The following is a 26,632-nucleotide window of genomic DNA, read 5'->3' on the forward strand; positions in this document are numbered from 1 at the left end:
TGGGAGCGTAGGTATCCTTATACCTCCCCTCCCCCTTCACACCCCGCCACACATCCCCACACACACACGCACACACACACATGTCTCTCCTGTGAGACCTAAGTGATGCAGAAGCTCTATTTTCCCCAAGTGGAGTCAATCACACAATGCCAAAGCTGAGAAGGACCTTTGCTATATCCTAGGGTAGCTAACAGTGCTTTTCTCGTCGAATGCAAGCTAAAATGTTTTGAGTGGTAAGCACCTAGGAGGAGAGTCAGAAAGAACACAAGCTTCAGGTTATGATCAGAGTTCAAATTCTAGTTCCACTGGTTACCAATCACAGTTGGATAAATTCCTTAACCTCTTATAAGCCATGTACTTCACCTGTAAAACAGAGTTTGTAATTCCTACCTCCCAAAATATACAAAGATAAAAGGAAAAGACAGCATAATGTGGCCAGCACACTGTCTCACACAGAGCTTTAGAAAGGTTAATTCCCCCTCTCCCTCTTCAATGCTAGAGACACAGGGAGAGATAAAGACCCTTAAGGAGTTCATTGCCGTTGCAGGAGACAGAGACTTCACAGGGCTGGGTGCCCTAAGTTTCTGGTTCAAATTCTGTGAATGTAGATGACTCCTAAGAATGAAAAAGAAACCTGGTGTGAGTTAAATATATTTTCTGCTATTAAGTGTTTCTGTTGTACTTCTGGAGGGATCTGCCCCCCCCCACCCCACTGCATACACATACCAAGAGAATAATGATGAAGTGATTAGGGAATATTTTTATATGGGTCATATATAATACTAGAGAAATATATGAGCTTGGGAAGATGAACCTGCAGTTTAAAAAAACCTCAATTTTAAGATTGTTTCCATTCTTCTAGGTTTTTATCTTGAAAATGTGAGAGATCAATACTGGAGTTAAAAGTAGGATTTAAGATACAGTTTTAGGCTTTATCAGATAACCATCCAAAAAAAATTCTTAACACAAAGGCATTATTGACTAAGCAGGGAGAGAAATATACAAAATTCACAATTTCCACAAGAGGATAAAACTTATTGTTACTAAGTTTATCTAGGATGTTAGACTGAAATGTCAAGATAGGAGGACATAATCCTTGAGTGACTGTGGCATATCTATGCCCTTAATCTTTATTGTATGATCCAATAAGCTTCCATTCTAGAGTACATTGTGTATCCTGTGCCATTCCTCTTCAGGGACCTAAGTAGTCTCTGTCCTCTGAAGCCTAATTCTGATGTTTCTCCCTCTAATGTACCATCAGTTTTCTCAGTCTAGAATTGATCTCCTTTTCTTTCGATTCCCATAGCACTTTCTACCTTATGAATCTTCTTCATATAACATCCCAGTGGACTCCAGAGTACCACATTTGTGTATCTTATCTTTGATACTGAACAAAAAGAAAAATTAGTCTCTAACGGTGCCTGGAACAGCACCTTGCCCCTAGGAAGTTCTTGGTAACTGTTTGTTATATAAGTAAATAACATCAAATAATGTATTCATCAAGTATGAATTGAATATCTGCTCGATGACCATCACTCTTGCCAGGTGCTATACAAAAGTACAAAATGAATTTTATGATTCAAGTCTCAAGGGGTGTAGTCTTTAGAGGAATGAAGAAATTTTTTAAATGCTGAGGTAAATGGTATCATTGTTCTCTGCAAGTGGTTCAGTTTGCCTACTAAGGTGTGTTTTGGGGGTTAAGTTTTGAAATGTCCTTTCAAGGCCAGTTTCAAGTACTGCCCTCCAAGCGTGTATGTATTTCAGCAGTTACTTAGCCCTTGAGTCAGTCAGTGCCTTCGGTTTTGTTGAGAAAAGAAAGTAAAAGGCCTGTATTTTTTTTTCCTTGCCTTAGCCCCTTCACCGAGTTTAGCTGCAAAGGAAACTCCAGCCACAACACCACAGGGGCCTGGTGCCAGACCAGGTAAGGCATGCTTTGGAAAAACTTCTCTGAGTGGAATGGATTATATGTGAAGGAACTGCTGCTGTCCTCAGGGTGCCAGGAAGTGACTGAAACTCTCTCACCTGCTGGCTTCAGAGCAGACCTCAGATGAGTGGCAGGGTTTGTGCAGGACTGTTAGGGTTCTTTTCCCCCGACTGGCTTGCTGTCTTATGCATTCCTGGTGTCAGGGAACCCAAGAAGGGCATTGTGGTGCCCATTGTCTGCCACCTAGCTGTGGATGGTTTCCGTTGGACTGTTTGCCCTGTTGCATGACCCTGGCACTCATAGCTGGCAGCTGACTGGCCCATGGTAACTTGCTAGGGTGGCAAGCGTTCCTACACTCGGTTAGTAATTGCATATTCATGACAGGAGTGGAGGCTTGTTCTGAGAACCTCTGCTACAGTGAGGTAGCCACTTTTCCTGGGAGTCAGTCATTTCAGTCTTCTCTGGATGGCATTATGTTTCCCATGACCAAGAAATTGCAAATAGCATGAAGGATGGTGTTTCTGGAAGGTGGAGTCCATGGTAATCTGCAGATAATTGCTGTGGAATGCTGGGTCAGCTCAGAATGCGTGAGGATCTTGATGGCAATAACAGTACTGCCTTCATAGATAAATAGTGTAAGTGTGTTACAGTTTAATCTTGGCCTGGCCCTTTGTCACTGAACATATCGAGAGATACCAAAAAAAAGTATGACACTTTTCACTCAGAGGTTAGAATCTCATTTACAGTCCAGTTCACACTTGAAAAAATTTGTAAGTAAAAAACAGTATTACCATGTTTAGCTTTGTGGGCCTAAATCAGTGAAATTAAGCTACAACTTGTGATTTTTTTTAAGATTTTATTTTTAAGTAATTGTTACACCCACAGTGGGGTTTGAACCCATGACCCCAAGATTAAGAGTCACATGCTCCACCGACTGAGCCAACCAGGCACCCTAACTTGTGTTTATTTTAAAAGCTGCTTCAGGTGCTATGTGCTATGTTATGTTCTATTGCACACTCTGGTAAAATCAGGCTTCTGAAAAGAATGGTTGAGCAAAAAACATTTCAGCCATTCAGATTCTTCCTTTGCTACCAACTACCCACATGATGCATGACATTGTGCTAGGCACCTGACAGGAAAGGAGTGGAGCAAATCATTCACAGAAGGTATTAGATGGTGATGTTCATTTTTGGCGAGAAAAGGAGCAACTAAAAGAGGAAGGGAATTACATTTTCTGCCCCAATTCTTTACTCCAGAAAAATGTGCTTTACTATATCGTACATCTTCCTCAAAATAATTGGCCAGAGAATCCTATTGCTTTTAAAAGTTTGACTTAAATGAATCTCCTTAAAATACCCTCATAGTCACTAATTGCCTCACCAGATTCCTTTGATCTCTGCTAATGTGAATTAGCTGTAATAGTGTTAAAGTTCTCAAAAGCACTGAGTTTTGTTTCACATGAGCAAACTAATAAAATTTTTTGGTAATCGGCCTCTTTTGAGCTGTTTTCATTTTTGAGCACACATTACCTGAGTTTGTGTGCAGGCAACAGAGACCCAGTGAGCTGGTATCTATTTCAAGTGGAGGGTTTCCAGGTTTTATGGGTTAGATGTTGGGAGCTAAGTAGCAAATGAGAAGCAAGGATTCCCTCATCTTTTACTGAAGGCAGAGGGATGCAAGGGATTCCAGCATGAATTGCATTGACATGAGGATCCTAACAATAACAACAGCTAATTTTGAGTTCTTACTAAGAGCCAGGTGCTGTACTGAGTTTTTATATGTATTGTTCCATTTAATCTTAATTTTGAGGTGAGTAAAGTGGTTGTCCCCATTTTTCAGATGAGGCATTGAGCACAGAGAGTCAAGCGCAGGGTTACATGGCTAATCAATGGCGTCAGAATTCTAACCTATGCACTCTGATTTCACTGCCTTCAAGGAAGTTAACGTGTAATCTCTGGGGTAGATGAGGCATGTACACTGAATCTGCTGTGCTGAATTCTCTATAAGGGGAGGCAGGAACAGGTACAGAGCTGTGGGAGGCCAGAAGCAGGAGAGATCACTGCTGTCTGGTGCATTAGGAAAGTCTTCTGGAAAGATGAAACTCTAAAAGCGATGTTTTTCTGCTGATGCTGAGAAAGAAGTGCCTGGTAAACCCATAGAATATTCACTTAAGCAAAACCCTGCTAGACAAATTACTGAGATTTTCCTTTCTTAGAGGATATTGTGGGGAGTTTGAGGAAGAGAGGAATGTAATGGAGTCTGTAGGCATTATCTCAAAGCAAAGCAGTCTGCACTCTGTAACTCAGTGAGGAAGTCCTTTGGAGGAGAATGCATCCTTAATATATATTTAAGACATATTTTAAGATTACTGCCTTTAAAAACAAGTATGAAGAGGTTAGGGATATTTTAAGAAAGAAAACAATCTCTTCTACAGGAGAGGAAGAGGCTTATTTTACTAATCTAGTTATAGCTGGGTGAAATATGAACCAGGTAGTGTGAATTTAGTTCTATTGATCCAAACAGGATTATTTCACAGTGTGGAGTAGAAATAAAAATAGACCAAGTAAGTGTCTTATGCCCCAGACTACTGAGTTGTGTCCCTGCCAACTCTGTCTCCGTACCATGTAGGGTGAAGATCCTGCTGGGCATGAAGACATGTTAGCCTAAATAGGGCATTTAGAATTCTGAGACACCTCCCTTCTCCCAGTGGACATAGACACCAGAAGCTCCCACATCTCATTTCTGTCCTTTGTATTTTTCACAGAACTCGAGGCAAATGCTGCCATGGTCTCTGGACAAAGGTAAGATGATCATTCTGCTGACTCAGCGTGAAAACGGCGTAAGCCTCTTTGAAGGGAAGGGTATCGGCTTTCTCATCCTTTAAACCTCTCTTCACCTTGTCCTTTTTCCTTGACTCATTGTGCCAGTCTGTTTTCCCTGCTAAAACAGGGGAGCTGTCATGAGTCCTAACCCGAGAGGTAACATTTCCCTTAACAAAGCTTGGTGGCCAAGTTTCTACCTTTTTTGGTTGTTTTGAAAATTGAATGAGATAACATGTTCAGCACTCACCATAGTGAGTAAATAGTAAGTTCAGTATGTAAGAACTGTTGTTATATTGTCATTAATAATAGTCCTTGCAACACCTTCTAAAGCATAGCTGTTTGATCCTCCAGGCATATGAGAGAAAGCCAGACAGGGTCTGAACCCCAAAACTCATGCTTTTCCTGTTATACTACAAAGCCCCACATAACCTAATAAAATGAAATACACCTGTGGCTTCACTAACCCCATGGAAAGGAGGAGGAATAGTTCCAAAAGTCATTCCTTTTTTAATCTAGTAATGCATTGGATAACATTTTAGAGAATTTATCATATTTGTACAATTTAGTTTATAAAACACCTTCACAATCATTTTCTCATTTAATCCTATCCACCCTTTGAGGTGGTCATAATAACCAACATCTATCTGAACGCATCTCATGCTATGCACTGGGCTGCAAGCCCCTTAAGTGTATCATCTCATTGAATTTTCACAGTATCTATTAGGAAAGTAAATTCTGTCTTACCGGTAAGGAACCTGAAGCTCAGAGAAGTTAACTAAATTGCCCAAGGCCACAGATTTAGTAAATGGTGCAACTGATATCCAAACTCAGGTGCCCTGATTCCAGAACCCTCACACATATGTATTGTAGCAGACAAAATGGGGATTATAGATCAAGAACCTGAAGCATAGAGGAAGTTAAATATCATGTCCAATAAATATATAGGTAAGACTTGACCCCTGTTCTTCTGCCTCACAGATTCATTGGCATTCCTACTACATATTTCTCCCTGTTTTTATTTGAATTGGCTAATATTTGAATTCATTTGCCTTTACCAAGCATACTCCAGCTGTGTGGCTACACAAAGAAGATAATCAGACCAAAAAAGGGTATTTGTTTCCAGAGCTATCTGAGTACTGACCATATGAACAGCAGGACAGTACTTCTGTGGCTTTTGTTTTGCCAGGAGAAAGAGGCACCTCTGTTAGGAATCTTTCTTCCTCAGAGACTTTGACCATTTTCAGGGCTCCTAGTCAGAAGGCCATCTTTTACCATCTCTAAAAGGATGTGTGAATACCCCTGACTTACAGTTCTACCCCAGCTCTGGCCTTGCCTCTTCTTCACTTGACTTGGTTCATGGGGCAGTTGTTAGATATAAAGCAAGATGGTGAACAGTATGGCCAAATTCCCAGCTATCGTACCACCAGTGAAGGGTCCTATGGCAGGAATGAACAATGGAGGGGTAGAGGGAGTTCATAGGCCATGGTTCATGCCTCTAAGGAGCTCCTGATCTAGTGGAAGGCAGAAGATATTAAAATAAAATATGCTATACAACCTGATGGGTGCTCTTGAATGCCAGATACAGACTGTGAACCCAAAAAGAAGAGACAGCTTTACTTGGGGAGTAAGGGTCAAGGAAGACTTCCCAGAAGAGACATCCCTTTAACCAGCTTGTTTTGTTTTGTTTTGTTTTGTTGCATTACGTTTGTTTAAGTTCCATGCCTTACAAGCAAGTTTAATCAGCGTTTTTTCCCTAATGATTTTGACATGCATTTTTTTTGAACCATGCAAGTAGTAAAAAGTTTATTAAAGAAAATTTGAAATTCAGATCAGAGAATTAAAAAGAAGAAAATTACCAGAGCGCGTGGGTGGCTCAGTCAGTTAAGTGTCCGACTTCAGCTCAGGTTATGATCTTGCAGTTTGAAAGTTCAAGCGCCATGTCAGGCTCTGTGCTGACAACTCAGAGCCTGGAGCCTGTTTGGATTCTGTGTCTCCCACTCTCTCTGCCCCTCTCCCACTCGCACTCTGTCTCTCTCAAAAATAAATAATAAACTTTAAAATTTTTTTAAAGAAGAAATTACCAATAAACCAGTATTCCTATGACTCAAACAATATTCACTATGTATATTTTAGTTCATTTTCTACTTCTCTTCAGAGTATGTATACAGATAGGGAATATTTTATATATAAACACTATAATATTTTTATATAATATATAGTGATATATATATAAGCATTATACACACGTGTATTTCACACCCATTGATTCATATGTAGTTACATATATATGCTCAACATGTATTATGACGAAAATAGGATTATACTATTCATAACATTGGTAACTTTTTTCCCCACAGTAATGTGTCATGAACAGTTTTTATCATTAAATAGCTTTCTACAACATGATTTTTCATGACTGAATGTGAATGTGCCATGTTTTAGTTTTAAAATCTGTTGTAAAGCATTTAGGTCTTCTGTCTTTATTAGTACTTATGTAATGCTTTGACATCCTGTGTGTAATTACAGCTCTGTAAAAAGATTTGTTTCCTTAGGCACCTAGAAATGGAATTGCTGAGCCAGAGGATTACACCAGGGTTTCTCAGCCTCAGCGTTATTGACAGCTTGGATCAGATAATTCTTTGTTGGGGTTGGTGGGGGAAGAGCTGTCTCAACGCATTATAGAATATTTAGTGGCATGCCTGGCCTCTGCCCGGAAGATGCCTGTAGCATCCCCCACTCAGTCACGGCAGTCATCTTAACAATCAGAAATGTCTCCAGACATTTTTAAATTGCTAAATGTCTCCTGGGAGGCCAAAATGCCCCCTATTGATAACTGTTGGGTTACATAATTTACACTCTGATCAGAGGTTTCTGTCCTCATACCCTCAGTAGTACTGGATATTACCAATTTTAAATCTTTGGAAACTAAAAAAAAGGGGATTGAGGTAGGGGTAATCAGTATACCCAGCAGTATATATACTCTGAATACATTCTCATGTGTATTCTATAATGTGACGTAGGCCATTATCTGATTATACAGGCTCATAGAAAATACCAGTACATATTAGTAATTTCCTAAATTTCAGATACTATTAATTTTTGAAAAGGAATATTGTTATTTTAGGAAAAGGGTGAGGAAGTTTCGGAATTTTTGTTCCAAGTTCTTAATTTCTTTTACCTGTTTTTCCACAATTTCACCAGCAATAAGCTTTTGAGTATTTTATTTTACTACTGTAACAAGCTAGACTCACTTTTTTTTTTTTTGGAAAAAAATGTTTTTTTTAACGTTTATTTATTTTTGAGACAGAGAGAGACAGAGCATGAACGGGGGAGGGTCAGAGAGAGAGGGAGACACAATCTGAAACAGGCTCCAGGCTCTGAGCTGTCAGCACAGAGCCTGACGCGGGGCTCGAACTCACGGACCGCGAGATCATGACCTGAGCCGAAGTCGGACGCTTAACCGACTGAGCCACCCAGGCGCCCCTAGACTCACTTTTAAATTGTGAGTAATATAGAAGGTATTTTGTTTATTGTCCCAGAGTGGAATATTTTCTCTTCAGAATGACTGTATAGTTCTTAATCTCCTGCCTCACAAATGAAGCTCTATCTGAAGAGCCCTTTTTTGTGTGTGACTTGATTCCCTCTCCTTCTTGGAAACTTTGTGCTTCCCTCTGTCAGCAGTGAGCCCAAAGAGATCATTGAAAAGTCCAAAACCCCAAGCCGAAGAAACTCCCGAACTGAAGAGCCAACTGTGGCTTCTGAAAGCGTGGAAAATGGACATCGCAAGCGATCCTCTCGGCCTGCTTCAGCCTCCAGCTCTACTAAAGGTTAGCAGTGCAGTGTGGGTGCTTTTGTGGGTCAGATAGAAGAATGGGGTCTTTATCACCACAGCAGAGGACTTTGTCTTTTATCTATGCTTCTGTTACTTTGACTTCTACTGTCTGTCCCTCCTTTGTTTGTTAGTTCATTTACATTTACCTGTGTGTTTTCTGTGTATGTGCACAGAGCAGCAAGCACTGTTGGGGAAAAAAAAAAAAAAGAAGAACATAACAGGGCAGATTGATTCGTGATCACCACTTCAGATAGGTGCTCAATATGGCCCAGCCATCCTTCTATGATCAACTCTCTTTTCCACTCCTCTGGCCCCTACTTTCTCTCCCCTCTCTCAGCAGAGACTCTCACCTCTCCACAGAGAAAATAGAACTGCTTCAGCTGTCACTACCAAGACTTAAATCTACTAGGATCCTCCTTTGCTCCTACTATAATAGAGCAGCTGTCCCTCCTCAAGTCTAAGGCCAGTTCCTCCACTTGTGCCTCTTTGATCCCATCTTCTCTGACCTTGTCAAGAACCTTACACTACTACCAGTTTTCTTTCCTGTATTGATTGCTGTCTCCTTTTTTAATTCATGATGTCCTTGGTTTCTGTGACCTAGAGCTCTCCATAGTTTTCTCTCTACTTCTCTGGCTTTTCCTGCTCAATCTCTGTAGCCAGTTATTAGATGTTGCCCTTCCTCACACTTTGATCCTGAGTCATCCTTTCTCTTCAACTCTTCTCTCCCTAATTGATCTCACTCATGCCCTTCTTTTTTAGTTACAACTTTTCAAAGATGACTCCTAAATTTGCATTTCTAGTACAGACCTCTAAAAATCTTAGACAACTGCATGTACATCCTTACCAGGACTTCAAATGCAACATGTCTGAAACCAGACTTGTGATTTTCACCCCCACTATCAGGTCATCTGCCAGTGTTCCCCACCTCAGGGAATAGCACCACCATCTGTCCATTGGGCAAGTCCTCCTTGGCATCTCTCCCTCATCCTCACATCTCTCATGTTCGTTACCAAAAGCTGCTGATTTTATTTCAAGTGGCCCAAATTCATCCCCTTTGCCCCATCTTCATTGCTACTGTAGCTTAAAACCCTTTGGTGATTTACATTGTAATTTGGATTAAAGTCTGAAAGTGCCAACATGGATTAGAAAGGTTCTATATGGTCTGGCCCCTGTCAGCCTCTCTTGGCCTCATCTGACTTCCCTCAGCAACTCAGACATGCCGCCCTCTCGTCACAAGCCTGTGTGTGTGTACACCCACTGCAGGGAGTGTTTTTCCCTCTTCCTTCCTCCCTTCTCCTCATTAACCTACTCTTTGTACTTAGCTCACTTGACACTGCTATGAGGAATCACAGCACCATGTTCTCCTTCATAATACCACAGCTTTAATTTTATATTTATTTATGTGATAGTTAATTAATATACATGCCCTTTTAGGGCAGGAGTTTGTCTGGTTTTGCTCACCACTATATCCTCGGTACCTGGTACAGTGCCTTATACAAAGAGGTATATAATCGGTAACTATTATATTAATAACCATCTATCAAATATATATTAAGTACTTACTACATGCCAGGCTCTGGGGATATAATAGTGAAAAGGGAGAGTCTCTGTCTTCATCATATCAGTTATATACCAGCCAGAAAGACAGACTAATACAGTGTGTTAAATGTTAAATGCTATGATAACAAACTTACATGGTACTGTAGGAGCATATTGCTGGGATGCTTTACTCCTCTGCCTAGCCATAGAAGGCTTTGAAAAAATGATGTTTAAGTTGAGACCTGAAGAATGAGGAGGCATTATCCAGGCTGTGGGAGTTGAATGAAATATTCTAGGCAAAAGTACGGCATGTGCAAAGGCCCAGATCTGAGGGAGAGTCATCCCCTCTGGGAATGTGCTGAGCTTGAGTAGCTCAGCTTAGGCAAGAGGTGGAATCCTGGCCAAGTGCCTGATACCAGCAGGGCTGCTGAGACGCAGTCCGGTACCATTGGGATGCCAACCTGAAGATGAGGGCAGGTTGTGGTGCGCCAACACAGACACTGACCTGAGAACTCAGCTGTTATTGGCAGGTTGTGTTTCTGGGCAAGAATTTCACGATTCCTCATGAGAGCCCCTGGGTAAGCCACAGGTCTACAGATCATACAGGTAAAGCAGAGGTGTAGAAGTTACCTTACCTCAGCCCATCAGAGAGGGAGGAACCTTTTTTCCTCTCCAGGCATACTGTGTACACCATAAGCAGAGTCCTCTTAGGTATCCCCACTTTGAGGCCGAAATGGAATCAGCCACTTTTCTTCCTCCTCCCTGGGAATCATCTCCCAGGCAGAGATTTGTTTGGAAGGAAGCACTCCTTCCAGTATATTGAATACTAAACTTAGAACACTAAAGGGAAGATTCCTAGAGTTCTGTGGGAAAATCTGCTTCCCCTCAGTTCTTTGTATTCTTTATTTAATGTTTGTTTGTTTGTTTATGTATTTATTTAGAGAGGTTGAGACAGAGAGAGTGCAGGGGAGGTCAAAGAGAGAGGGAGAGAGAGAAAGAATGCCAAGCAGGCTCTGCACTGCCAGCACAGAGCCCATTGTGGGGCCTGAACCCATGAACTGTGAGATCGTGACCTGAGCTGAAATCAAGAGTCGGACACTTAACCAGCTGAGCCACCCAGGTGCCCCTCAATTCTTTGTATTCTTTTGGCCCCTCGCTTTCCCAAAGATCGAAGTTTTCTAGACTATAGAATATGGTGTGTAATTACCTTTAAAGCAGGAAATAAGTGTTGACCTTTAGAGATGTCACACACCAGATTTTTGGAAACTTCACCTAAGTCCAAACCCTCAAGGTAATAAGGATGTCATTTATAGTGTACCAGAAAGAATTAATCAAAGGAGCAGCTGGGACAGTTAAGAAGAGATGCCCAAATTAGAGCCAGTTTGTAGAGAACTGCCAGCCAAGCAAAGATGGAAAGCTGGAACCTGTTTTAGAAGAGGGTGGGGAGTAGGCGTGTACACTTAAGGACATTGTTCCAAGGTGGTATTCATGTATTCCAACATGGTATTCATGTTGGAATGCCTGCCCCATCCGTGTTCTGAAGCTTAGCAACTAGCTTAGGAAAGGCCATAATGACTCGAAAGCTTTGTGAGTTTGCATGGAGGGGTGCTGGATGTCTCCTGAGAAGATAAAGAGAGCTCTGGCCAAACCCCAGGAATCACAGTCATGTACAGATCTCTACATCAGCTTCAAGCCCTCAGGCTACCAGTTCTGAACTCCTAGGGTAAGTTACCTTTTGTACCCAAGATGAGTGCTATAGCTGTTTTGGGTTTTAAGTGTTAGAGCTCTTGGATCCAGATTAAAGAATAAATATGCATATTATTTGGGCTGCTATGTTGTATCCAAAACTCTGAACCAAAGTCATAAAATAACTTTTTGTGATGTATTTGAGCCCATACCCAGGGAATGATCATAAAATATCATGGTGGTTTCCTTCAAGTTTTGAGGGGAGAAAAAGGTTTGCCTTTTTTGCACTCATACAATGTGGGTCATATATGCACAAACAGAATCAGAAATGGTCTGTGTTTTTCATGAGAACCTTGAAATCAGCTGAGAAATATGAGCGGTGTATAATGAGAAATACTGGTACATTTGTATTGTCAGAGAACCAGTGACATTAATTATGCTCCTGCTGTGAGAACAGAGTTTGCTTATCTCATGCTGGCCAAGGCCTCCTGTACTGCCAGATTGGAGCAGGTGGGACAGATTATTTCTGGGCAAGTCTAGAGAGGCACACGTGGTTAATAGGTCACTCTCTAACCTATTGTTTTGTTTTTGATTGTTGGGTTCCCCCCCCCATCCCACTTTTAATTACAGACACAAAAATTGGCTCTCACAAACTAGTGAGCTTCTTTTTAAAATTGCGCTTGATCAGGTGTGTTGTTACAAATATGCAAATGAGTAGTTCCACTTCCTGATATGAGGTGTTGCCTATTAACACAGAAATGATTTTTCTCATTTTTCTTGTCATTCTTCATTTACTCTTTTGTTAATAATAGTTTTTATGTTATACTTTCAATTGGAAAAAAGATTAGTAGTTAAAAATGTAAAGTTCAATGCATAAGTTTGAAACCAGGGAAGGTATGCTAATATGAAGGAAGTTCAGAGCAACCTATAATCAGTAGCAGCTGTGGGTGTTCCTGGAATGCCTTAAGATGCCTCTGATAGCAAAGTGGGGTGAGAGTCCTACGCTCCCCACAGCCAGTGACTTGAGAAGCAACAATCTCAAAAAACAGACATTCTTAAAATGAAAATGTTATTGTGGAAATGTAAATGAACATAATATGGAGAAAACTCTGAACAGTAACTGCCTGAAACTGCACTCTTGTAGTAGCATCATTCAGAAACCAGCCATGAACATTTTGAAAGGAAAGTTCCAGAATTTTCTTTACAAATAAATAGAAATCTTGGCTAGAAGTAGTACAGTAAAAAGCATAATGAAGTGAGCAAGGTCAAGGTCATTTTCTAAAACTCCTTGAAAGGTAAAGGTAAACTCCACATAGTAGAAGATTTAATAAACCCTTGTACTGTAGATTTGGCCAAATTTGCTTAAGGTCAAAATGAGGCAACCAGTGGTGGGGGGGGTGGGGAATGCCCATGTCAAATTATAAATGTAAATGTTCTGCAAGGATGTATATACAACCATCTGAAAGACTGTTCTTGACCCAGTTACTTACCATATACTTCGTTCTAAAATATTAATATAAATGATGTTACTTTTAGTCTTTGGACTACTTTTATATCTGTCAAGACATTAATTTGTAAAAATCTTTGATGGTTTAAAAAACTTGGATTTTCCAACAATGTATGTAATATTTATTTTGCTAGTATGGTATTGAGTATGGGACTTGGGAGTGGGATTATGCACAGTTAAGGTAGGCAGCCTTTAGGAACAGACTTGATGTACACTCTGAATGTATCATCAACCACTTCATTACTTCCCTAGAATTCCTTTACCTTCAAGAGGTAACCTCCAGATTCTCTTATTGTATTCAGCGGAGTAGTAAAAGTTGTAACATTTTGGAGGAAGTATAAAGTTGAACTACAAAAACAAAAAACTCATCTTTTCAGATAGATTTATAAAGACTTCAAAAGTGACATTGTCCTGTGACCGAGATTGCCTAAATTTATCTAGCAAAGGTGATAAAGGACTTCAAAATCAGGTTGATACAGCTTTTTCCCTCATGGAAGTATAAAAGTGCACCCTACACCCATTTCCCACACCTAACCCTGGCATCTAAAATATTATTTTTTTTTGCAGTTTCTAGCACAAATCACTTGTTGATTCATGGTCCCACTCACTGATTCATCCTCAGAAGCAGAATCAGTCTGCCAGATCATTGGGTGCTTTGGAGCAGTGACAGATGGGAACAAACAAGGAAGGAGGAGGGGGAGGAAGAGGCTGAGGTGCTTATCCCCCCACCCCCTTCCCAGCCACATCCCTCAGTCCTTCATATCACAACAAAGAGAGGCTCCCAAAGTTGGCCTAATTAACAGATATCTTTCTAAGAATGAACACCCCATCAAGACAAAACCCTGTATATTTTTCCTGCAAATGACAAATTTGCTACAGTGAAAAGGAAACTTGAAAGCTGGACTGGGAGTTGATTATAGGGAACTGGGGTGGGTGTGAGACTCTTAGTTTATTTCATGGAATTAAAGAACACCATTATCAACATCCTGTCAGATTAACTGTCTGATTAGCAAAAGACTATGGAGTAAATCAGAGAGACTGACCGTACCACATGGCACAAGCAGCGTGACCTTCCAGCAAGAAGATATATACACACTGGAATTTTCACCAACAGAAGCCCTAAAACATTACACAGGCCACTTCTCAGAAAGTCATTGAGCCTTATTACTTCCTAGCAATTACTATAGCTAACAGCAACATTTTTGCTTTTTGCATCTACATCTTAAGTCTGTGCTCTCAAAATATGATACAAAAGAGAAAAAAAATTTCTTAGAACACTGAATCTAACATGTAGCATCAGGAACTTTAGCCTAGGGGCACCTGGGTGGTTTAGTCGGTTAAGTGTCAAACTCTCGATATCAGCTCAGGTCATGATCTCACAGTTTGTGGGTTCAGGCCCTGCGTCAGGCTTTGCCCTGACAGTGTGGAGCCTGCTTGGGATTCTTTCACTCCCTCTCTCTCTGCCCCTCCCCTGCTCACTTGCTCTCTCTCAAAAAAAAAAAAAAAAAAGAAAAAGAAAAGAAAATTTATTTATCCTAATTTCCAGAAATCAATAAAACTGATTCATCTTACATATTATTGTGTTAGAAAATATTTTTTTCTCCTTGATGGGAAGTAATTTTAAAACATTGTTTTCAGGGCGCCTTGGTGGCTCAGTCAGTTAAGCATCCAACTTCAGCTCAGGTCATGATCTCACGGTTTGTGGATTCGAGCCTGCGTTGGGCTCTGTGCTGACAGCCCAGAGCCTGCAGCCTGCTTCAGATTCTGTATCTCCCTCTCTCTCTGCCCCTCCCCTGCTTGTGCTCTCTCTCAAAAATGAAAATAAAATAAACCTTTAAAAAGATAATAAACCTTTAAAATATTGTTTTCATATTAAGACCAAAAGATCTGTGGAGCAACATGAAGAATGAGAGTGAATTTAATGTAAGATTTTGTTTTTCTTAAATGTTTATCTTGAGAGAAACAGCAAGGGGGAGGGGTAGAGGAGAGAGAGAATCCCAAGCAGGCCCCATGCTGTCAGCACAAAGCCTGATACAAGGCTCGATCTCATGAAGCATGAGATCATGACCTGAGCCGAAATCAAGAGTCAAACACTTAACCGACTGAGCCCCCCAGGCGCCCCTAAGATCAATATAAAATTTTAAAGAAATGTTTACATTTGGAGAGCTTTAAGCTATTCATTGTACTCTGCTGTAGAAGACTTATGTGTGGAAAAGTTTTTGAGAAACATGGTTTAAATATGGAATAAGATTGAGTTGATTGAAGACATTAAAAGAGGAATGAAAGGAACACATTTATTCCCTTTATGCCACTGTTCTCTGTGTTTAAGTCACTCAGGTCCCACCTCTTCCATGAAGCCTGCAGGCTCACCTGGGCTCAGAGCAGGCTGTGGCTTGCTCTGAATTGCTTCTATGCCTGTGTGTAGACACTTGACCAGGGATCGTGATCATACTATTTAGAGACTTTGATTATAGTACAGCAAAAAGAGTTGCTTACTGAAAAATAATGGCTTGGCTCCAAAAGGGATCCAGAGGCTGGTTCTTTGCACTCTGGCACAGCTTACTCACTTCTTGTAGCAACACTCATGGATGTATCACCAAAAGCACTCATTCTATCTGTCATTTCACTGGGTGATAAGAACTGGTGATGGAGATTGTGGGGTTAATTGCCCAGCTCCAGATGCTCTCCCCACCCCTGCCTCTTTTTCCAACTGCTTATGTGTGCTCCATTTCCCACCACCTGTACCCTACGTCCCAAGTCTCCAAGGCCCTACTCTACAGGTCTAGGCCTGACACCCTCTCCACACTGAGCACTCCTTTTGAGGACCTTAGATTTATTCAGAGTCCAGTAGGACCCCACTCTGGCCAGCCCTGCTTCCTGTGGACTGCCTAAACAGCACTGCCATAAAGAGTTGCCTCAGCTGAGCATGTCCTTTCTTTCCCCCGACAGACATAACCAGTGCGGTGCAATCCAAGAGAAGAAAATCCAAGTAAACAAGCTGGACAGCGACTTGATCCTTGTAAATGTGTGTGAATTTTACAAAAAGCAATTTTGAGCTGTGACTTTTTAAAATCCATTTCTGTACAGTTAGTCATTTTAATAAAGCGGCCCTTTTCCTAGTCCCTGCAACCTGTTTCATAAAGTGCAATGGGGAAAGCAGAGTTGTTGAACCCTTTTTTGGTGTTGCAAGATGAAGTTCAAGGTTTCTAAAATGTTGCCATGTATTGAGAGGAGCTAATGCAATTATGTTATTAGTTTTCACATTTCCTAAGCAGCCTAGAGTACAGGGTGAGCATTTTTAGATCTTCTAATGATGTATTGTGCTGTGGAAGTTATGTGTGTGAATAGCAGTAGCGGGAGCAAAAAGAAGCTTCTCATTTGGAAATGTTGTAAATAATTTTATTATATAGTGTTTTGGATGTATTTGTTGTAGAAATGGACCAGTGAATAAAGAGAATCTAAGGGTTTGTACAATGTGAAATATTGAATGTGTTAAATAAATGTCATTGTCCTAGAACATAAATGTACGTTATTGGCAAGGGATTACTGGGTGAACAAACTTTTTGTTTGGACCATAGATGAATAGGAACAGCCTTCTTTGTAAATTATAATTCCACCTTGTCCTTACTATACTGACTTTGAAGAAACTAGCCTGTTTCAGTGTTTCAGCACTGTACCAGGCACTTTGATAGATGTTGGTCAAATTTGTTTTGGATGCAAATAACAGAATCAACTTAGGATCAAAGGCCACCCAGAATTTTTTAGGGACAGGAAGCCATCAGTAACTCAGATGCACTTTTTCTCCACCTCTTACATATGTTTCTACAGTGACAGGATGGATTGCTTCAAAACAACTGTGAACATTTCCTCCATTCAACAGATAAGCCCAGACTAACCAGCAAGATTCTTTGTAACAGCATCAAGAATCTAGCCCACTTTAGGTCAGCTTTCCACCTTCATTTCAGTTCTGTGGTTAGATCAGGTAGCTTCCAAATAAAAGTGATCATTTTGTGTGGTATACTTCAAAGATGTCCACTTTTCCGCCCTTTGGGTACCCTGTTTCTCATCTACATTAGGCTTAGGGGTGATTTCTCATCAATATGCCCAGGTTTTGCCCTTTCCTGGCTTAATTCCTACCTAAAAATTATAGACTCCAAACCTGCTGCTTCTGCCCCCACCCTACTCTCAACCTTCAGTGAACTCTGATGCTTAGGGCTCTGTCCTTGTCTTGGTCTGGGCCTCTGCCTTCTGCTGTGTCTTCTACAGCTAGACACAGACTCATCCCTTCCCCTGCAGTCTCTCCTTGCCCTTGCCAGAACCTAATGCCTGAGACCATGACTCCGTCATGCTTATTCTCATCTGTGTTTCAATTGTCATTATAGATGTCTTGGGTTATAAGGATCCTCTGAAAGTAGTTATTTATGAGTCAGACCCCACAATTGTCTGGTTCTATTTCCAGCAAGCTCATCTTCCCTCTTCCTTCCCTGTATGTGACACACACAACCAGAACCAAAGCCAGCCTAATAATCCCTATGCCAATACCGTGCTTGAGATTGCAGAGTGCTGCTTCTACTTTAGCTCTATACAGACAGAAAGCATAATGTGCTTTAAATAGATTTTTATTTATTTTTCTTTATATTAATTTTTTTCTCCCATAGAGGAATAACATTAAAATCTAACAATCAGAATCCTGTTATACACGTACACAGGCATGCCACATGACTGGATTGAGGTGGTTGTGTCCTTGAGTCTGTCAGCATGTCACAACATGGTCAACCAGAGTTGCCTCATTTCAGCCAGTCTCAAAATACATCCAAGAGGGATTCATTCAACTTGTTGGTTTCATTTGGAACTAGGTGGCAGGGCAAGAGGGAAGATACTAGGGGCTATGATGTGTCTGCATTCAGTCCCCTCACATAAAGCCACATGGATCTGAGGAGGCATCCAAGAGCTCTAGTGGGGTTCTTGTTGCACCTAAGACATTCTAGGTCAGAACAAATTGATCAGGGTTCCAGGTGGGGGGTGGGGAGCAGGCATACCCCCAAACAGCAGCAAACTGCATTCATACACACATGGTACCCTGCGAGGGCCAAACTGGCAAAAGCTGGAAAGTGACAACCAGCTTGAAGAGAGCACTCAGACATATTGGGGAATTACTGTAAGTCACCCTTTGATGTACTTGGGTCTTACTGTAGAAACGGGTCTCTCTGACATACTTAGTTTTGGCAAAGTGCTAGTAATATTGACATTAATTAATACAACTTCTCCAGGGTCTCTGAAAACATCAGTCACGACAGACTCTCTCACCCCCTCCTGTCTAAGGTTGCATAGGACTTTATGAATTCTAGTTCCCTCGTGTATTCAAGTTCTGTGGTTTAAAAAAAAATCCTGAAGCATGCTCAAGGTGAAAGGCACATACACAGTCAATACAGTATGATGAGGTCTGATGCTTCAGGAATCAGACTAGCAGGAGACTGAGTAGTGTTGGTTCATAGAAATCTATACACAATTAAAATATTGCCACACTTAAATGCTACCAAATCTGTAGGAAAGTACAAAAACATATGAGCCTTACAACCAGCCAGGTGATGACATTGGAGGGTTCTAGAACTACAGGAGCCTCCAGAAATATGTGTAAGGAGTCTCTTGAAATTTGAGCCAAATGTCCTATAACTTGCTCGCCCCCTCCACACCAGAAGGATCATGGGGACTGCTCACAACTGAGCCTATGCCCCAGCTGGCAGCAAAGGAGTAGGCAGGAAGAGCTGGAGGGAGCTTAAGCTCTCGGAAGTGCGGGAGACCCTAAGCTGGCTGTGAAGTGACCACTGGGTTGCTGAAAGAATAAAAGCAACTCTTTATAACTGAAGGAGAACCTTGATAAGAGAAGCAAGGTTGTAACTACTCGGGCCCTAGTGGACTGGCTTAGGGACTTTGATCTCCTTTTACTGTAGATTTGGCTTGGATAGGAGACCCCAACAGGAACTTCCTTTGTCCCCATCCTGGCAACCATGGGGCTACCCCCTCCCTTATCCATATACCCAACACGACCCTTGGGGCTATAAGATCAGGGAGGGCAGCTGCCTTTACCGTCATGAGATTACAGAGTTTTCCAACCAAGCCTCAGCTTGGCTGTGAGGCCTAGAAACCTGGAATTGGAATGAGGGGGAAGACCTATGTAAGTATGTAACAGGAAATCTTAAAAGTGTCAAGGAAGAAAGCACACACTAAAAAAGGACATTTAGAGGAAAAGGGAAGCAACTCAGGATATCCCAAGAAGCTGTTGCTGGTGACTGAGCCCAAAATTCACTCCCACCATAAGAAGGAGAATGCTGTCTGCCTGTGACCCCGCTGGTCTCACCCAGGGATTCAAGTTCCCTCCTCCAGTTGCTTACTGGAGAGGGGGAGGGTAACCATAGGGCCCCCATTTCTCCCCGTTGGACTAGAAAGGGAGAGAGCCCTGGGGGAGAAAATGAGAGGCCCCCTGGAAGCCCTGAACCTGGATAGGGACTGTTTGGGGGTTGGGACAGTGGGGCTCCTGGCTTCCTACCCGGGAGTGTTTATTAGCCATCCTGAGCAGAGTGAAATACAAGGCCAGAGGTGAAACATGAAGGCTGAGCTGTCAGTCTTGGGATGGCTTTACCCCACAGCTTGTCCTCCCCAGCATCATTCCCCTGCATTCTTACTCTGGAGTGTGCACTTTCCCTGCCTAGAAGCCCTCTGGCCTGCATCTCTCCTAAACTAGTTCTAGCACCTTGGGCACGTGAACATATGGCCAGGATGGCAGGGCCTTGCCCAGCCTCTATTCCTGGGGTGACATGTTGGGGGTAGGGCAACAAGGTACTAAGCCCTTCAGACTCAGGCGTTCAGAGGAGTGAATTTCAGAGGAGAGATATGGTAAATGGGATTATAAAAACTGGGGGCAGACTCCAGGCTCAAGCCCAAGAGGAGGGCTTGGCCACTGAGCAAGCACAGGGCCAGCTCCCATGGTGCCCTGCTCCCCACAGGTTCTTAACCTGTATGTCCGTCTACATCTCCAGTAGGCTGCCTCTTACCCTTGATTCCCTCCACTTCTCCTTCTAACTCACATCTCACAGTCCTATTCCACATACTTTACCTTTACAGGCCTAAACAACTCCAAGGAGTCCAATCCCAGGGGAGAGGGAGGGGGGAGACTAAAGGCAGAAGCCTTTAGTCTCAGCGCCACCCCCTATCCGTTTGGGAGGGAATTACTGGGAATGAATAAGGGCAGGGATGCGTGTAATGCCAAACATGAGATAGGTGAGGCTGTAAAGTGGGAATTGAAGGCAGAGAAAAGAGCTAGGTCTGGGAGAAGAGGCTAGTGGAAGGAGTGGGCCAGAGGTACAGGAACGGAGGGCAAGGATGAAGAGGAAGTCGGGGTAGAGATGGGGACAGAGAGCAGAGAAGGAAGGAAGGATGGAATGTCAAGGGAGGGGGAGGAAATGGAGGATTAGATATCAGGCATGGGGTCGGAGGGTGGGCAGAAGGGGCTTCAGAAGCGGATTAGAGGATCAGTGGTGGGAAAATCGAGGGAGGTGGGAGAGGGGGCTAGCACCCCACCTCTCTCAAGGAGGAGGGAGGTTGTAGTGTCCAACCCAGGTGGGCGGAGGGCGCTCCTCGCGCAACACACTGGCCGCGGCAGAGGGGCCCGACAGGGGTCCGGGGTCCGCGAGGCGCTTGTGGTTCGGCCGGCGGATCCTCAGTAGTTGAACTGGCGCTGGCATGGCTGATAGACGAAGCTGCCCTGATGCTTGGGCCGGCGCGAACGGCTCTCGCGGGCGCGGTTCTGCCGTTGCACCACCTTGGCGCTCAGCGCGTGGCGCTCGGCGCGCTGCCGGGCCCGCTGTACCCGCCGCGCCTGGCCCGCCTTCTCTAGCAGTGCAGCCCGTGCCGGCAGAGGGGCGGCGGCGTGGTGCAGGGCCCGGGGCTCGCGACGGGCGGGCGCCAACTCCCTGCGGGGACAGAGCAGGGCTCGGTCGGGGCCGGACAGGTCCCGGGGCGGAGAGGCGCGCTGGCACCGCCCACCCAGTCCCCGCACCCTCGCTCCGGCGCAATGCTGTCTCTGCTCTTAGCAGGGCGCCCGGTGCCCTTCTTGTGGGCCCCAGCCCTTCCTCCGAGCCAGCCTGGAGACGCCTCCTCAGTTCTAACCCCTGTGGCGATTAAACCGGACTCCAGGGAAGGCTCGGCTCCCACCTCCAATTCGGTCCTTACCTTCCGAGCTAGCCTCTGGAAACCCCACCCCTCCGGCGCTCCGGCCTCGCCCCTCCGCCAAACCCGCCCCAAGCCTCGGAGCTCCGTCTCTCCCCAGCCCTGTCGGGGCCAACGAGCCAGGCCTCTCCCTCTCTTAAAGCTCCGCCCCTTTACCCTCAGGCCCTCCCCTAGCCTTGTCCCCGCTCTTTGCCACGAAGACACGCCTCTAAAGGCCCCGCCTTCGACGCAGGGCGGGCTCCTGGGCGCGCTTCCCCCAGCCTCCCGGCCTGGACCCTTGCCTCCCAGACACGCTTCTCTAGTTCTCCAGGCTACGTCCCCGGCCCGCTCACCCTTCGCTAAGGTCGCCGTCAGGCAGGGCAGCGTCGGGATGCGGGGAAGGGGGCCCAGGCTCCAGCACTATGGTGCTGCCGGTGACGTAAACGGACATGCTGGGATGTTCGATGAGGAGGTCCTCCAGGGGGTTGCTCTGGAGGCGGGCGGGCCCGAGTCCGGGCCCCTCTGCAGTAAAACAGGCGGGAGGGGTAACAAACCAGCTCTCGTCCATCAAGGAGGGCGCGGGCGGAGGGCGGCCTGCGGGAGCAGGAGCGGCCCCGGGGCTGGGTGGAGCCGCGTAGCTGTCTACGGGGCGCGGGAGGGGTAGCCATGCGGAGGAGGGGGCGCAGCGGGGAGGGACACACACACACCGGACACAGTGGGGCGGGGAGAGAAAGGGCATCGTTAGTCAGACCCGCAGCCCCGCCTGCCGCGCTCACGGGGCACCCATCGGCCAGGAGTCTCGACCAGCTGCCCTAGGGCACATGAGGTGTGGGCCCCAACGCTGAGCTGCCAGGAGATGGCCCGGGCTTTGCATGGGATGGGGCCCTGTTACCCTGCCTTCACAGTCACTGCCTCAGCCCCAGTTTGCCCGGGAGGCCAGGCGAGCTTCCCAATCCCCTAGTAGCTCCCTTCCCCTCCGCAGCTCGGCCACCTGCCCATCACAGGCCCAGGAATCAGAGTCCTGGCCCCCCGCCCCAGGCCTCACCCGGCAGATCAATGATGAGCCAGCCGTCCACTTCATCCTCCTCGGAGACGAAGGCTCGGGGGCATCCGGGGTCCTCGGGGGGCGGGGGAGTACTGAAGAAAAGGCTGGTGAGGCGCTGGAACATGGTGGGAGAGTGAAACGGTCTCAGGGGGGCGCCCAGCGGCAGTGCAGATACCTGGGAGGTGCAGAGAGGAGTCACAGCGCCCACCCGACTCCCGGCTAGGGATATCACCCCCAGCCCTCAGAGCATAGTGAGAGTACGCTCTAAGGGATGTGTGGGGAAACTCTGCGGTGTGCGCGTGTCCTGGTAAGTCCACCTGCTTTCATGCTTCTCTATTTTCTGCGTGACCTTAGGAAGTTATTTAACTCATCTGTGCTTTAGTTTTCTCATCTATCAAATGCCAGTGATAATAGTACCTTCCTCTGGGCCCTTATAAGAATTACACGAGCTAATAATAGTATCCTCCTCTGGTCTCTAATGAGAATTAAATGAGCTAAACACAAAGTGCTTAGAGCCGTACCAGGGCACAGAGTAAGCGTTCAGTAAAAGAATCAACCAGTTAATTATTAACATTATTGCATGCTCTAGGGGCATGGAAGGAGTGATATATATGACTAGACTCTATCAGGAAAGGTCTCCAGAGGGTTGGACATCCATGCTGAACCTTGAAGGGTAAATAGCAGTTCTCCAAGCAAGGAAGAAACTGTCTGATATTGTGATTACTTATTATCATAATACAGCTAACATTCATGTGCTAGGTACTGTGCTAAGCACTTTACCTATATTACCACAGGTACTTCTCACAACAACTCTAGGAAGTGGATCTAATTATTATCCCTCTTTTACAGGTAAAGAAACTGCGGCTCAGAGAGGTAATGTAACTTGTGCAAAGTCTCACAGCTAATAAGACACAGAAGTTGGATTTAAACCCATACAGTCAGATTCCAGAGTCAGCACCCCCAATCACTATACTCCATTGCCTTTGCTGGGTATCTCTCTGGATTAGACAGTTTTAACTTGGTGACCTGGGTGTTTTTCTGGGAAGAAGTTTTCATCATGATTTCCTAACATTACTCCTTGACCCCCAGATTAGGAACCACTACTTGAGCCTGTGTGGCTTGTAAAGTACTGGCTAGCAGAAATCCCACAGAACCGCTACCAAGTGATTGCACAGCTCTCATCCGTGTCTGTCAGATGAGGTTCTAAGATCCTATTCCCATGGGCCCTCCCCCCTCTCACCCTCTATACCTAAGCTCCTGCTCAAGGGCAGCATTCTTGGCTAGGAGGAAGATCAGGTTGCCTGGCCTCAGAGAGACAGCAGGTCAGTGGGAGGTAATGATGAAGGGAGGGCCTATCAAACCCCAGGAGCCCTTAAGGATGAGCAATGAGGGTAGGACCAGGACCCAACCCCTCAATCAGCCCTTCCCTGGATGAAAATAAGAAAGGAGATCCCCTGCTCCAGGAATAGAGATGTCAAGGAGGTGGCTATAGACCTGCCCTTCTCCCCCCTTCAGCCTGCCTTAGGACTAGGCCTGGCTAGGAGTCCCCTGGATGTCCCAAAGCTTGAGCCTCCTCACCTATCCCCTGAAGATGGTCAACCATTTTGCTACTGAGACACATGTCACCTTCCTCTAGGGATGTTTCCACATTTCCTGTAGAACTCCCTGGGGGCAAGTCTACTTTTCTACTCCCTGGAGGCAGTCTACACTTACTGCTAACCCACCTGAGTTATTTCTATGCTTGTTGCTATCCCTCCCATTTCTGGGATATGTTTTCACATTTGCCACAGAATCATCCAACCTCCATAAACAGAGTATTTCCACATTTGCAAACCCACAGTGGGCTCCAGACAGAAGTATTCCCTGGGTGCTGGCTTCTCTGGTGGGAAATCTACAGAGATTATAATAAAAAGGTTGGGCACCCCCAACTAGTGTCTGCCTGATACAAGCCACATATCCCAACCTGTCTGTCGGCCATAGGGAGTCAGTGATTCAGTTACCAAAAATCCTGAAAGTTTGGCCCCTCCTGAAGGAAGAGAAGGTTGGAGCCTTGGTGAGGGCCATCATATTCACCTGGCCCATTTTACAACCTGAGAATCAGAGGAAATCAGTCTATCCAAAGACACACACTAGATGGTGGCCAGGCAGGTCTAGTCCCAGGACACTAAACATCCAGCCCAGAGTATACATAGGAAGGCCTCAGGAAACAATCACCCAAAAATATAATGAGGCAGGGGAGATAGGGAGGTCAGAGAGGAGTCAGAACTTTTCAAGTGACTGCTCACCTCAAAACCCCTCTGCCCAGCTATAAAAGGGTTTAGAGTTCCTAACACCAAGATTCATCATGCATTTACCAGAGCACCCACTGTGTACCAGAACCCATTGGGGGTCTCCTCAAATTATAGACAGATTAAGGTAAAAGAGGTTCAGTGGGAGGAAGCTCCCTGCCTGAAGTCACACAGCAAATAAGTGACAGAACCAGGAGTGACAGCAGCACCAGCCAGCCAGTGCCCGCCCCCTCTCATGACCACTGGGGGAGCCTCCCAGATTTGCTTTCCCAGCTTTGCCAGCTTCCTGGTTCTCACATTCCCAGTTCTGCTCCAGGGAGAACCATTCCCTTTAATAACTACAGCAGCTGTGCCCAGAATAGCTCTTGAGCCCCAAGCCACTTCTACCCCACCCATCCTTTAGCAAAGCCCAGGCTGGGATGGGACTCTTGGCCCAGTCTCTGGGCCCATCCACTTGGAAAGCCAGAACTCTCCTTCTCCTACTCCCTTCTCCTGGCCCTCTCTGTAAGCAGAGAAGGGGACAGCACAAGCCTAGTAATCACCAGCACTAGGCCAGGTCAAGTCCTTCTCAGCTGACAATGCTAGGGGTTGGGGAGGTAATAAAGGGCCAAGCAGGGAACTCTCACCCTCCATCCTACCCCAACATCAGCCCCAGAGACACCCTGAGGCAGCCAATGACTCACCTTTCTGTGGTCAGAAATTTTGATGCAGCAATTTTATTGGGCTCTGGGTCTCCAAGGTTCAGAGTGAGGGTCAGGGCCACAAAAGGGGACCAGGTCTCCAGAGGCCTCCTGGAAAAAGATCCAGGAATGAGGGGACCTAAGAGCTCCATAAAATTTGGATGGCAATGAGCCCAAGGTGGAGGAGTCCCCAGTGTTAGGAGGATGTGTAACTTGTTACTCGTATTGAGTTCCTACTAGGCATGTGCCATGGCTAATGCATCTATCATTCACTCAGTAGGTATGACTCTAATTAGTTTCATGACCTGGAGTAAACAATTTCCCCCCTCTGTGCTTCAGTTTCCTCTGCGGTGAAATGGAGTCCAAGACCCCTTGTTTGGGGGTTGGGAGTGACATCCTCTAAAGCGCTGCACACAACAGCGATTAGGAAGATCAGGCTCCGGCTTGGTAGTCCCCGGGGGTGCAAAGCTTGGAGCTGGAGAGAGGGTATTCCGCCATCTGGCGCTGCCCCCCCAACGACCTAGAAGTGGAGCTCTGGGCTGCCTCTGAACTCCAACCTACAGCCAGCAGCGCCGCCCGGACCTAAGTAGGGGATCAGGGGCCTGACTACAGCACCTGGGTTAGCCCAGGAAACTGCCGAGGCCCTTCCGGGCCTGCTGCCTTTCAGCGTTCCTCACCCGTGAGCCAAGCCCCGACCCAGCGCTTACCGGGTCACCGGAGGACAGGCGACCCGAGCCGGGGGGGCGGTGCCGGCCTTGGTGACGTCTCAATGTCATATGCAAATAGAGAGACGTCATGGTCTACCAGCGTGCGGCAGCCAATCGGAAGATGGGAATGCAGCCCGGCCACCGCCGGCGGAGACAAAGACCCGGGAGCCGGGAGCTCGGGGCGTGTCCAGAGACGCGGGACCCCCTGGGCCGAAGCCGGTCTGGACTCACCTTGGGGAGGGGGAGGTACGGCGGGCGGGGTGGCTCTGAGGTAGTTGCACCGCGGAGCGTCCGGGCGTCGGCGCTGATCACAGGCCGGGCTGCATCGCGGGGCTGGACTGGGAGGCGGCCGAGCTCCGGCTTGGAAGCTCGCGGCTGCTTCGCTCGCCTGCGGGGC

The 26,632-nt window shown here is 45.4% G+C and overlaps 2 protein-coding genes across 19 annotated transcripts in view; one reads left to right on the forward strand and one right to left on the reverse strand.

Annotated features, from left to right (window-relative positions):
• NCOA6 (nuclear receptor coactivator 6) overlaps positions 1 to 16,827 on the forward strand; it is a 107,714-nt gene extending 90,887 nt beyond the window's left edge. For 8 of the 9 annotated variants that reach the window (XM_042980548.1, XM_042980552.1, XM_042980553.1 and 5 more), the window contains 4 exons: positions 1,853 to 1,921; positions 4,689 to 4,725; positions 8,425 to 8,573; positions 16,260 to 16,827. In XM_042980548.1, coding sequence (XP_042836482.1) covers positions 1,853 to 1,921; positions 4,689 to 4,725; positions 8,425 to 8,573; positions 16,260 to 16,303 — 299 coding nt within the window. In that variant the 3' untranslated portion in view covers positions 16,304 to 16,827. The remainder of the gene's footprint in view (positions 1 to 1,852; positions 1,922 to 4,688; positions 4,726 to 8,424; positions 8,574 to 16,259) is intronic. The other variant, XM_042980550.1, reaches the window with a different exon arrangement.
• Positions 208 to 26,632, reverse strand: TP53INP2 (tumor protein p53 inducible nuclear protein 2). 10 transcript variants are annotated; one of them, XR_006215513.1, is made up of 6 exons: positions 26,144 to 26,229; positions 25,532 to 25,639; positions 22,561 to 22,735; positions 21,869 to 22,157; positions 20,889 to 21,280; positions 208 to 615 (listed from the first exon to the last, which is right to left on the reverse strand). XR_006215513.1 is itself a non-coding variant. In XM_042980559.1 (5 exons), exons 3-5 carry the CDS (start codon positions 22,682 to 22,684, stop codon positions 21,028 to 21,030), a joined length of 666 nt encoding a protein of 221 aa, XP_042836493.1. In that variant the 5' UTR covers positions 22,685 to 22,735; positions 25,532 to 25,639; positions 26,467 to 26,632; the 3' UTR covers positions 17,912 to 21,027. The 10 variants fall into 10 exon arrangements, 8 of the variants coding, with proteins under 8 accessions (XP_042836493.1, XP_042836494.1, XP_015392346.2 ...); XR_006215512.1 differs by lacking the exon at positions 208 to 615 and adding an exon at positions 17,912 to 19,456; XM_042980559.1 differs by lacking the exons at positions 208 to 615; positions 26,144 to 26,229 and adding an exon at positions 26,467 to 26,632 and having other exon boundaries at positions 17,912 to 21,280.

The sequence above is a fragment of the Panthera tigris genome, chromosome A3 (genome assembly GCF_018350195.1).
Source record: "Panthera tigris isolate Pti1 chromosome A3, P.tigris_Pti1_mat1.1, whole genome shotgun sequence".
In the NCBI taxonomy this organism is placed as follows: Eukaryota; Metazoa; Chordata; class Mammalia; order Carnivora; family Felidae; genus Panthera; species Panthera tigris.